Source organism: Taudactylus pleione, unplaced genomic scaffold (assembly GCF_031769625.1).
Source record: "Taudactylus pleione unplaced genomic scaffold, aTauple2 ptg000216l, whole genome shotgun sequence".
Taxonomy (NCBI): Eukaryota; Metazoa; Chordata; class Amphibia; order Anura; family Myobatrachidae; genus Taudactylus; species Taudactylus pleione.
Window position 1 is genome coordinate 6,796,425 of NW_028284618.1, and position 13,032 is coordinate 6,809,456.

At 46.0% G+C, this 13,032-nt stretch overlaps 1 protein-coding gene across 2 annotated transcripts in view; it reads right to left on the bottom strand.

Moving 5' to 3' along the window:
* Nucleotides 1-1,244: 1,244 nt before the first annotated feature.
* The window catches only part of STEAP2 (STEAP2 metalloreductase), a 35,751-nt gene continuing 23,963 nt past the window's right edge, over nucleotides 1,245-13,032 (bottom strand). For both annotated transcript variants that reach the window (XM_088478623.1, XM_088478624.1), the window contains exon 5: nucleotides 1,245-5,275. In XM_088478623.1, the coding sequence (XP_088334749.1) occupies nucleotides 4,991-5,275 (285 nt within the window). In that variant the 3' untranslated portion in view covers nucleotides 1,245-4,990. The remainder of the gene's footprint in view (nucleotides 5,276-13,032) is intronic.

Here is a 13,032-nt window from a genome sequence, read left to right on the forward strand (position 1 = left end):
TGCTCGGGAGAGTTTTGCAGAGAGAAGACATTGCAATCTCGGGTGAGTAATCTCCTGCAATACCTGCTACTCGGGGGAGATATCTCGTTCTGCTTCACTATCGGCCATCTCACTCTCAGCTAAACTCACTTTTCAGTAAATTTGAGAGTCTCAGGAGCCTCAAATCACCCGAGTTTCGGTGAAGCTAATAGAGTTGGAAAAAAAAGCAAACTCTCCCAGACTAAATTTACCCCCTGGTGTATATCTAGACATTGTCTACCTTTTTACTGTAGATCTCTCAATCCACATCCAGTAAATGTACCCCATATAATCTGTTTACTGGGCACTATGTAATAAATAATTTAGGTTAGTATTTATTTTCTCCAATGCATAACTTTATATGTTGCTTAAATAGCGCCTGTGCCAGGCAGCAGCCCAGACACCTAATTTGTGTAAATCTCTTTGCAGAAATTAGACATCAAGCACCGACTTAATGGCCTTACATAACCAACATCATCTGCAAACACAAACACTAATATACAGTGAGTATTTTCTATTAATAGCAACTCCCTGAAATTAGTCTTCATGTGGTTACCGCAAAGCCCTCACAGCAGCGCCCTGATCTAAGAATTTACTCACTTCCATGAAGAAAGCTACTCAGTCAGTTTCACATGATCGGATCTCATAACATACTAAATACATTTCAGCTTGAGGTTATCAAAGGTTAATCACAGCAGCACCTTGGGCAAGTGGCCAAGCACATTCTGTTACGGAGCTAAGCACTGGCTTAGACAAAGACCCGTGGGCCCTGGAGCAAAATACGAGCCAAACTCCCCTTGATATCCCCCCACCTCTAATAATACTCCCCCCCCCACACACACACACAAAACTACCATCCACATCATTCATGAACATTGCACCCATGCCTCTCTGGCCCTCATGCTGGTCAATTCCCCGTATCACTTCTCTGCCCCCATTTTGTACCCCTCTGAGCTCCCCAGGGAATGGAGAAAGAGAGAATAAGGCCTGAACATGTGCAGAATACAGAACTGGACTGGCCCCTTTGGCTCTGTATCAGGTGTAATTGCTTCTAACCTTTTTCTGTATCACCGCAACACTTCTTTGCAGAACTCTAGAAACATCAGTAAATTAGCATACTGCCAAATTAATATTATGCAAATCAGTCCCAATGAGAGACAGTCTAATTCCACCCATTCTTGTACAAATTGCACTAATTGTTTTTCAATTACGAGGATAACTGCAATAGCATTTATTGGCACGCATGCAACACGGATATCCATGTATTTTAGTGAAAAGCACACACACATAATACTTACAGTACATGTCATCATTACCAACGTCTATGCTCTCGATCTATGTTTTAAATATGATTTCGTTTTAAAAAAAATCAAATATACAATTCTCGATAAAAAAATAAAAACCCATTATTACTAGAAAGCTGATGTACTGACGGATTACTGCAAATACAAAACACAGTACACACTGCTACCGAAATCCCTGTAACACTATAGAAGAGGTTTGACACTGCACAAATACACGGAAAAGTGCAACAATCAGGTTTCCGGAGAAAGCGAGTTCACGTTATTGCCACAAGAGGGAGCAGTCTCAGATAATGAGCAATTCCACCCCAGCCTGTGTTACTACATCGTTGACATCTGAATTTCTCAAAAAGATATCTTGGCTTTAAAGACTGATACATACTGTATCAATGCTGCCGCACTGCAGCTCTGTCATGCGATCACTCATTGACTTCTACTCTCCAGTCTTCTATATCAACATAACAAATAAAATCTCTCTGTAGTTTATAAAATTCTTCATTTGTGCATATAATAGAGTCGTCGTGGCTTCTGACTCTTCATCTACACTTTGCTGCGGTGTAAGATTTAAGGTGCACCATCTGCCTCACCACAGCAGAGGCGGCCGTCCTGTCGGCTGAACCAATATGCATGAAAATGGATTCACTAGGAAATAGCGACGTCACTGAAGCAATCATTTTGTAAAATGAATCGACATTTACAAGCATGCAGCCGACCTTATGTTATCTTCCACAGACAAATGTGAGGAATTTTGCGCACGTAAGGCCTGAGTCATTACGGATCGCTATTGCGATCACAATAGCGATTACGCACGCAGTCTCATTGTGAAGATACGCTAATCGCAATGCCATTCGCAGCCTAACATAAGGACGCCCCTTTTACCTTACACACATCCATAATACTTAGCAAAATAGCAAAACTATCGGTAACATCGAGTACCATCGCATCACGCATGCTTGCACAAGGTCTGACCTTACTCAGAAATTGCTACCTCATTGCACGCAGTGAAAGTCCAAGCAGCGTATGGCATCGCAGTGGATAATTTATGCACGCCCCTGCATTGGTGTTCAAACGCACTGGCACGCCAGCGTTTTGCCGATCACCCCCCCCAAATGTTACTTACTGTCCATCACTCTGCGATGGGTCTGCGTAGTCACTGCAATCGCAGTCCCGATCGTAGTGGAGTCTTCACGCACGTGCACTGCAGAACGCAACAATCGGCCTATTGCATGCGTAATTGCAGTTGCGATCGCTAGTGAATCAGGCCCGTAGTGTACTTCATCTATATCCATCTTAATTAAGATTTGGTTCACTAGACCCGGCTCCTATAAAATGGCTCTCTGCTAGGTCTTCCCCAGCTCCTCCTTGCAACTATATTGTTCCCTCTTGTTAATGTCTACCACCAGATGCCTTCTAGATCCAGTAGAGCAGAGTTTCTCAAACTCAGTCCAGGTTTTAAGGATATCCATCCTGGAGTCCAGATGGTTAAATCAAATTGACTGAGGTACTAATGTCATCTGTGCTCAAGCATGGGTATCCTTAAAACCTGGACTGTAATGTCGTAGCTTGGAAAACTCTGCAGTAGCGTGTAGACGACCTACCATCGATTATGATGGTCTACTAACATTTACATTACTTTAGAGAGCTGTAGGGCCTGACTGTGAGTAGCTATGTCGATATCAGATGTAGCGGAGCAAATTGACTTTTACTGCGCATGCATCTAAAGGTGCCCACACACATACCGACTTGCTCCCAATCAGCCAATGTACACGATTTCCCTTGAACTCTCCCCAGGCAGTCGTGGTCACGATTTGGAGTTAAAAATGTCCAATCTGACTTAAGATCTATTTTGCAGCCAGTGCATTGTATCCCAGATTGGCTAATCTGCCCTACAGCTCGGCAGATCTGAAGATGCGATGTACGACGAGCGGGGACGCGCATCGGCATTGTGATCAAGTGTAGAAACTCACGATTTGGCCATTTTTTACATGGTCTGTCGTCACGATTCGTCGAAATCGGCCAAATTGGATGAAAAGTCGGTATGTGTGTGGGCACCTTAAGTCACACCGTGCATGCATTCCGGCTGTTTTCATACAGAGTCGCAGTTGCGATTTTAGATGCACGCACGCGGAATTGTATTAGGCGTTCCCGGGAGGTGGCTATTCCGGTGCACGGAGATGGTCTGATGGGGGGTTATGGGAGTGTTGGGGGCATGTCACTGAAGTGGTTGCGTACACCGTCCAACTAAAATGCGAATGGAGCAGGAGGCATTTGTAGGAAATAGACGCCTCCTGCTTGCATCTGCGATGCCAGTGCTGCGTCCCAAGACGTAACATCGGGCCACCATCGCGCCAGTCTGCGTGAGCCAAAGTCAATGACTGACCATTGGAACTAGGCAGAAGGGTCCAAGAAGTCTGCTGTCCAAAACCGCACCAAGCATGACTGCAGCGCCTGGAGACGCTCAAAGTGGGTGTCACAGTTCTTGCCCATTCATAAGCACGCTTGTATTCCAGAGTAGGGCTTGCAGCGGTATTCGCAGTACGCGTCCTGCTCATGCGCAGATCTTCAAACATGCAAACCATCAGGATTGCCTGCAACTATGAATCGGGTCCTTAGTGCCTGGTTTCACTAATATATTTTTCCACCTCTGTATTGCAGAAGTCTGGAGTAAAGGTTTTCATGTTGACTGTATTTCATCAACGTACAGATATCATTTATTGATTACAATAGTACATGCTGCCCATGTACGTCACTTTTGGTTGTGTTTCTATCTCTGTGCTATATGAATGATCTCATTTGTGTCAATAATAAAAAAACAAAAAAACTAAATTTAGCTTTGGAACACACAAAGAACAACATCACTAGGAATTAGTGACATCATTGATCACGCCTCTGTGATGTCACTATTGTCTAGTGCAGGGACGGGGAACCTCAGGCGCGGGGGCCATATAAGGCCCTCGGAATCATTTGGTCTGGCCCTCTGAGCTTTTTTCTGCTAGCCTCATTTGGCTATCAGGGTGCCTAGAATGGCACCCTGCAGCCAGAATCTATGCAGCAGTGCCACCTGGAGTGTCCTTAGGATGATTCAGACGGTCACACCTCTGCCCATACAGCTCCCCCGAAGCATCCTCAGGATATCCAGGCATTGCTGTAATCACCGGCGATTGTGGCCCCACCCCCGTGTGACATCACACAGAGGGGGCATGGCCTGAACCAGGCCCACAAATAATGTTATATATATCAAAATAGCCCTCGGGAGAAAAAAGGTTCCCCACCCCATGTCTAGTGAATTAATAGGCTGCATTCTCATGAATACTGGTTCAGCAAATAGGAGAGCTGTCTGGAGGCACCACCCACACTTTAAGTATGCTTGATATGGAAAAAGACTGAAAACAAAAAAAAACTATTTAGATGCTTAGCATCCATTCGCTGCCATGAGCTCTCTACGCCCCCTGCTGGCAAGACCACTAAGAGGGAGATTTATCAAAGCTTGGAGAGAGATAAAGCACCAACCAATCAGCTCCTGTCATTCTACACACTGTTTAAAAAAAATAGCAGTTAGGAGGTGATTGGTTGGTACTTTCTCTCTCTCTCCACTTTCTCTCTCTCCAAGCTTTGATAAATCTCCCCCTAAATTATGTACTGACAAAGGATTCCAAGAATGCCAGCTCCCACTACATCACGGTGACTCTCTCAGGGGAGACGTGTGCGGCCGTGCAGCTTGTATTCTCCTTGAAGTGGCTTTTCTCCCAACCTCTTTTGATCCGTCGTAGTTTTTTGCTGACACACGGACATAGCAGCACAATCTTTCCCAGGATGACAGTTGTGGGGAGCACCAGCGCTAAGACAAAGTTTGGCGGAGTGTAAAACCGGTAATACTCCTCTTCGAAGGCCCTCTTCCAGCCGTATATTAAAACATGGAAGGTGCTGATCAGCAAAGCGACATACCCAAGAGTAGACTTGAGGGGAAAGGGGAAAAAAAAGGAAAGTCGTTAAAAATATAAACATTAATGTGACAATCTACACACATTAGTTTTTTAGAGCTTGTCAGGCTTGTGCTGAGTCCACCTAAAGCACAACCTCCTCCCAGAGTAGTCACCACCTGCAAATCTCAATTTTGCCAAACTAACAGAATGTGGTTTATTTCCTCAATGGAATATGGAGCTTATTCAGACCCGGTCGTTAGCTCTACGTGCTCGCAAGCGGGTCAATGTTGCCCAAGTGCGCATGCGCACGACGGAGGCGGCTCCGTCGTGCGCATGCGCGAGACCCGAATGTCTTGCACCAAAGGGGGCATGCTGTCGATGTTGATTGACAGCACGCCCCCTTTGGTGGGCGTGCCGGGGGCGTGGCTGCCCAGACGGAGGTGTTCCCATGGGAACGCCTACCGTCTGGGGCCGGCCCCACTGACATCACTAGTGATGTCAGTCGGAGTGCTTTTGGCTCTGATAGAGCCAAAAACACTCCAGGGCTTGCGGCAGCGAGACCCTACTGCAGGGTCTCGTCGCAAGCCCGATGGTCGTGATGGTCTTGACCATCGCGACCATCATTTTGGCCGCTCGCTATAGCTGTGGGTGGTCACCCACAGCTGTGCGAGCGGCCAGGAGGCCGCTCCAAAAAGGAGAAGGGACGGCCCTGATTCAGAGCGAGCGCTCTGTCAGAGCGTCCGGCTCTGAATCAGGGCCTCAGTCTTCAAGGCAGTTCAGGTATTAAGGATATCCATGCTTAATCACAGGTGACTTAATTAGTACCTCATTAATTTTGGATTGAGCTATCTGTGCTCAAACATGGATATTCTTAAAACCTGAACGGTTCGGCTGCCTTGAGGACCGGGATTGGGAACCACTGCCCTATACCTTTAATACACACGGGAAATCTAAGACCATTCTTTGTAGTGAGTCCGGTCTTCCCCCAGGAGAGCCACGAAACAAACCGATCCATTTATGGCGGCGAATTAGAATTTGATGTTTTACACATTATATGTACCTTGCAAAAATTGTATAATTATTGTTAAAAATGTAACTATACTCTCACGTGTAGCATGCAGACTTTTAAAATAACGAGATTTAAAAAAATATATATTTTCATTATGATCTTTGCTCTTAATATTAAACGAATATGAGTAGTATGATATTGATAATCCTAGAACAAAAATGTCCAGTTGTGCTCAGGTGCTGAACTATAATTCCATCACTGTCATTTCTTGCTTAGTAATCTGTACTGGAGTAAACGGAAGGCTTACACCACTGAGGCACAGCTTTGTCTGAGGTCTCTTTATTTCCTTGGCGCGTTACCAGAGATGGATTATGTGAAGTATTGATGCCTTGATATGGTATCACAGATAAAGGGCGAGTTACAAATGGGCAGAAAGTTTTGTAAAATCTAAAACCCCCATGGACAGATCCTCTATCCTGGGATAGGCAACGTGCACTGCTAGGGTCTAATTGCAGATTGTGGGTGTGAGAACTGTAAAGTATTATTAATTTGCACACAAAATAAAAACAATCAATGTATAAATGGACATGAGAGCATCATAGCTAATCTTTAGGAGGACTTCGGTCTTGGGATCCAGCCCTACTGCAAGGCTTTAGGACACTTTTTTAAATACTACATTCAGACACAACAACTACCAGATACACCATAATTATAGTATGGAGTCATGCACATGTTCGTTTATATTAAATTGAATGATTAGCAAATGACTTCAGTTTCATCAATACACACATAGGGCCTGATTCAGAGGCGCTCGCTATTTGCGAGCGCACGCTCTGAATCAGGGCGGGGAGGATTTTATTTTATTTTTTCCTGTCCGCTCGAGAAGCTGTGGGTGCCCACCCACAGCTAGTGCGAGCGGGCAGGAGATGGTCGCGATTATCGCGACAATCGGGCTTGCGAGGAGACCCTGTGGTAGGGTCTCAGGTCTCGCAAGCCCGAGTGGACCTCCTGCCCTAATAGAGCAGGAAGTCCACTACTGACATCACTCATGATGTCAGTAGGGCCGCCCACAAACGACAGGCTTTCCTTCGGGAACGCCTCCGTTTGTTCAGCCACCCCCCTCCCCGCCTACAAAATGGGGCGAGCTGTCGATCAACATCGACAGCTGCCCCGCTTTGTTGCGAGCCCCGGAGCGAGTGATTTCTCACTCGCTACGAGGCTTGCGCACGCCGCGTATGCGCACTGGCCCACCATCGACCCGCTTGCGAGTGCCATAGTCCCCATGCATTCTAAAGGGTGTTTCCTCCACAAAATGTGTATGTTCCTAGTACTGTGCTCCTATTGCATCCCACAATAAATGTATTTTACTACCTATGCAGGGCTGGCTGCATCTAACATTTGCAGTCAAATCTGTATAAGTAGCAAAATACATTTATGATGAGCATGACCATAGTAACAGTGAGTAACTGTAGGTGAGCATGGGGCCAGTAAGCAGTGATACACCAGCACTGTTCATGAGGAGCAGTGGGGAAGTACTGACAGGTGCGGGGTATAATCAGAGGTACATAACAGCCCTCCGAGGGGGTATTACAACTGCTCTGAGCTACAGCTTAGGAGCAATTGTAGCAATTCCATGAGTGTACACAGGTAAGCAATTGTTTTGTCTAATTTCTCTCAACTGTCCTGATAGTGGCGTTGGGAGATATAACATATACTCGAGTATAAGTCGACCTGAATATAAGCCGAGGTACCTAATTTTACCACAAAAAACTGGGAAAACTTATTGACTCGAGTATAAGCCTAGGGTGGGAAATGCAGCAGCTACTGGTAGTAATCCCCCCCCTGGTACTGCCCCGAGTAGTAATACCCCCCCTGGTAGTGCCCCCAGTAGTAATCCCCCCTAGTAGTGCCCCCAGTAGTAATCCCCACCTGGTAGTGCCCCCATTAGTAGTAACGCCCCCAGTAGTAGTAACCCCCCTGGTAGTGCCCCCAGTAGTAATCCCCCCCTAGTAGTGCCCCCAGTAGTAATCCCCCCCTGGTAGTGCCCCCAGTAGTAGTAACGCCCCCAGTAGTAGTAACCCCCCTGGTAGTGCCCCCAGTAGTAATCCCCCCCTGGTAGTGCCCCCAGTAGTAATCCCCCCCCCTGGTAGTGCTCCCAGTAGAAATCCCCCCCTGGTAGTGCCCCCAGTAGTATTCCCCCCCCCCCGCTGGTAGTGCCTCCAGTAGTAATCCCCCCCCAGTAGAGAGAGACGTACCGGTAATAAAAAAAAACAGAAACAAAAAAAAAAAACACTTACCTGAAACCCAGCTCCTGTTCCCGACGCTGCTACCAGCTCCTCCGGCCGCTTTGCATTACCCGCTTCCGGCTCTCATTACCCACTGCGGGAGCTGGAAGATGGCTCCCGCAGTGGGAGCAGCAGCAGCCGATGAGAGTCTGACAGACTCTCATCGGCTGCTAATTACAACAAACACACAGCTGCCGTTGCCGGCGGCTGTGTGTTTGGCACTGTGTAGTGCTGACCGAACTTCGTCCGGTCAGCGCTACACACGCGGTGCAGCTGTGTCACAGAGACACAGTCTGCACCGCGGCCCGCATGGTACGCAGCTGAGTGAGGCGCCCTCCAATATGTGGCGCCCTACTCAGCTGCGTAACGGGAGAACCGGCCCTGGTCTGGAGCATCACTCAAGTATAAGCCGAGGGGGGCTTTTTCAGCAAAAAAATGTGCTGAAAAACTCGGCTTATACTCGAGTATATACGGTACATTACTTATTTCCACACCAAAACATTTTTCTTTTAACATATTCTAGGGTTTGTTATTAAAGTGGACTCATAAAGTGGATGCATAAAGCAGCCATTTTGTGGCTGAACCAAGACTCATAAGAATGCAGACAACGGGGTATATTTACTAAAGCGTAGGTTTTTAGGTGGAAATGTTTCCTATAGCAACCAATCAGATTCTACTTAACATTTAACTAGCACCTTCTAGAAGACAATAGCTAGAATCTCATTATTTGCTATGGGCAAAACCTCCACTTCTTCTTCCACATACCCCTACCAAATCACTAGCATCTAGTCCAGTGGTTCCCAAACTGAGCGCCGTGGCACCCTGGGGTGCCTCGGGACACTTGCAGGGATGCCTCAGGTTGGTGGTCCAGCACCAAATCAAATTATTTATGGTCAATGTAATGTAAATATGTGGACAAACAGAAGTGCACTGAGCCTAAGGATGACAGGTAAGCACAATTTACTTCATTATTTTCTGAATTTCTCAATAACAAACTTAAACTTAGAAGTGCCGTGAAAACAATGCTGATACCCTAGGGCGCCGTGATTCAAATAAGTTAGGGAACCACTGATCTAGTCACATCCATGAGACACTTAGGGGCAAATTTACTAAAGGTCGGTTTGGGGTGTAAGTCAAAACCGTCAGACTGCGACCGTTACTTGCGTTGGATTGCTGTAAAAAAATCAGACTATTTATCATCTGCCGAGCTTCAGCTTCAATTGAAACCTGATGTCGATGTCAGTCGGTTTTTGCAGATCTAAATGCTTTAGCCGTCGGCAAATATAGGGCATACTCCGGGTTTTTGGTCCTGTCCTTTTTAAAACCGAGCATTAGCAAATCTACGGATCCTATTCATGTCAATGTTAAAAAAAAAAAAATCATTTGTTTGTCCAAAGGTTCTAAAGTCAGCTTTTTGGTCGGTTTTCCGTTGGTTTTGCCTTTAGTAAATGGTCGGTTTGCAAAATCAGCAGAAACTCACCCAAAGAAACCTAAACTGACCTTTAGTAAAATTTACCCATGAGTGCCTTAGGGCTCTATTTACTAAGCCCCGCCCCGTCATTAAACCCCGCCCCCGTGATCGCGCACCCCCCCTCTCCCTTAATTACACTTACCTGCATGATCCGGGCTCCGGTGATGTCTTCCATGTCCTCCGGTTAGGTGATATCCCATACTGCACTGGGACCCGATCACCTGATGACCGGGCCGCAGTGCAGCATGGGAGACCAGCTGACCGGAGGGGAGACATCACCGGAACCCCGACCACCGGTCCCTGCAGTCAGGTAAGTTAATTTTGACTTTTTTTTACACTGTATAAGCGTGTGGTCTGTTTAGACCACACAGCTGATTACTGGGGCCGGCTCCAGGCTCTGCTCTCCCCGTTAGAGCAGGGCAGGAGTCCGGTAATCGGGGGAGACCCTGGATAACGCCACCTCCAGGTGGCGTTATTATCACAGGGCTTTCTCCGGTATTTTTTTACAATTTATTTTTAGTAACTTTGGTCGGATCACATTTCCCATTACAGTTATGGGAAATGCGATCTGCTTGCTAAAAATAAGTGATACTTAGGGGGTTGGAGTAGAATTTTACGAATTCTACTCCAATTGCCCTGTAGTAACAGATGAAACTAAAATAATGTGAAAGAGTGTGAAAACACCCCTTTTCACTTTATTTTAGTAAAAATAATGTTAATAAACAGAGCCCTTAGTGCCTTATGTCACAGTGATGTCACCAGTTCCACAAAAATTGACCTGAACAGCTCCGCAACAAGGTGATTATACGTCATGAGCTGAACATGTGACATTACGCCGTCGGGGAGCGCCCGCCAACACCAATGAAAAAGAGCACAGTCTGGAGCATCCATGCCCTGAACAGCTCTGCATCATCAAATGGCGGTGTCATGTGGCACTGCTCAATCTTCCCTGGTTAAGACACTTCGACTGTATATTAGTTCAGCTCACAAAATGGCTTCCTCCCCTGTGTTCAGTCATACTTGCCGACATATTTTGGCACAGCGGGGAACGTGACGTGGCATATGTGCACTTTGCACTGAAATTCATTCTCATCATTTAGCAATCTCTCTGAAAAACTTGTCATCCCTTTATTTATGTAGCTGTCATCTTCCTATCAGGGCTGTTTTTGGTGATTACAATCTCTTTGTGCTGGTTACTTTGTAACTTCCCAGCAATTACGGCAGAGCAATGTCCGGGAAGACTTGGCAGGTCAGGAATAAAACCATCTCCTCCAACACTGCCCATACTGTAGCTTGTTTGATTATGGCTTGTTTGAATTGCCCGAATGTCCCACTGGTAATACTCTGTGTTTACTGCTGTATTGTTGAGATGAATAACATCCAGGAAAGAAGAACGTGGGTGACACTTTTTCAGTCGCTGGTGGTGGAGCTTTAAGGATGGCACAATACTTATTTAGTCTGCACAGAACATTTAATAAACATGGGTAAGACTGAAATGGCAGAACAGGGAAACTGTAATAAGGACAGAGGCGTGACATGCAAATGTTAGAGGAAAAATAAAATGAAGCCAAAGTAAGGTGTTGACCTAGAATTTAGAAAGCCAAATTACTTGGTGTTTGCAGATGCGCGGTGTTATTCTGGCCGTACTAACTAAATGGTAAGAAACATGGAATAGGAAAGCAATAAATGACAGTAAATCAGTCAGAATATTGTGAAATGATTTAAGGCTATAGTTGTCTCTGGTAAAACCCAATTATAAATATTGTAAATGTTCTTAAAGCAAAGCAAGATCTAATTTTCTTTGTGCTTATACTGGAGTGGGAAAAAGTGTGACAGAGGTTCTTGTCCAAAAAAAAACGTTTTGCGACCTTATATAGTGGGGGCATAATGAGCTGAAGATGGTGATACACAAATAGATGCGGCACAATCTATGGTTCTATTCAAATCATATGTCACAATCTTACATATAGCAATACATGCAGTATAAGCTCTTTCTTTTATGCCCAGGGGGATCGGTATGAAATAATGCCGGACCTATGTCCGGCGGTTCAAATACCGACGCCAGAAGACCGGCACCAGTGAAGATCCCAACAGCTCTAACAGGTAAGTATTAACTAACCTAACCCCCCCCCCAATCCTCCTTTAGGGGTGCCTAACCCAAACCTTCCTCCCTAATACCTAACCTTAACCCCCCTCTAAGTGTCTAAACCTAACCCCCTCTTCCCCGCAGCCTAAACCTAACCCCAGCTTCCCTGCAGCCTAAACCTAAGTCTCCCAGTGGGGTCCCTAACTCTAACTACCCGGGGGTGCCTAACCCTAGCCCCCTCTTCCCCTAGCCTAAATCTAACCCTCCCGGGGAATGCCTAACCCTAACCTCCCCCTAGTGGTGCCTAACCTTAACCCCCCCTTCCCCTAGCCTAAACCAAACGATCACAGGGGGTTGCCTAACCCTAAGTCCCCCCGGGAGCACTACAACCTAACACACACACACCCCTGCGGCTGTCCGCACTCGGCTTACCTTCGTTCAGTATGCCGGGTGTCAGGCTCCCGGCGTAAGTCTAAAGACAGGCGTTGGGATTTCGACTCCTGTCATTAGTACCTTGCCAGGATTTGACAGTCGGGAAGCCGGCAGTCTGCATTTCGACCGTCGGCTTCCTGACTGCATCCCTACCCAGGAACCAAACAAAACAATACAAACTAAGCAATCTTAACTCCCTACAACGGCACCTAACACCTGGTTGCTGACGTCCTGCTGCTTATTCCAGTGTTATGATCGCTAATGCAGTAAAGCCTATAAACCATGTCTTGGTCCTGCATTGTTTTATATTGTAAGCCACAGTTTTCTTGTTCGCTCATAGGTTTATGTACTTTGTAAGCCTCTGCGGAACCTTTTTAGGCGCCATATAACTAAAGGATAATAATAATAATACACAAAAAAAAACAGTTTTGGGAGAGAGACTCTACTTTATAGCACCTATCGAAGTGAATTCTACCTTTACAAAATCTCTAATAAAATATTTATTAA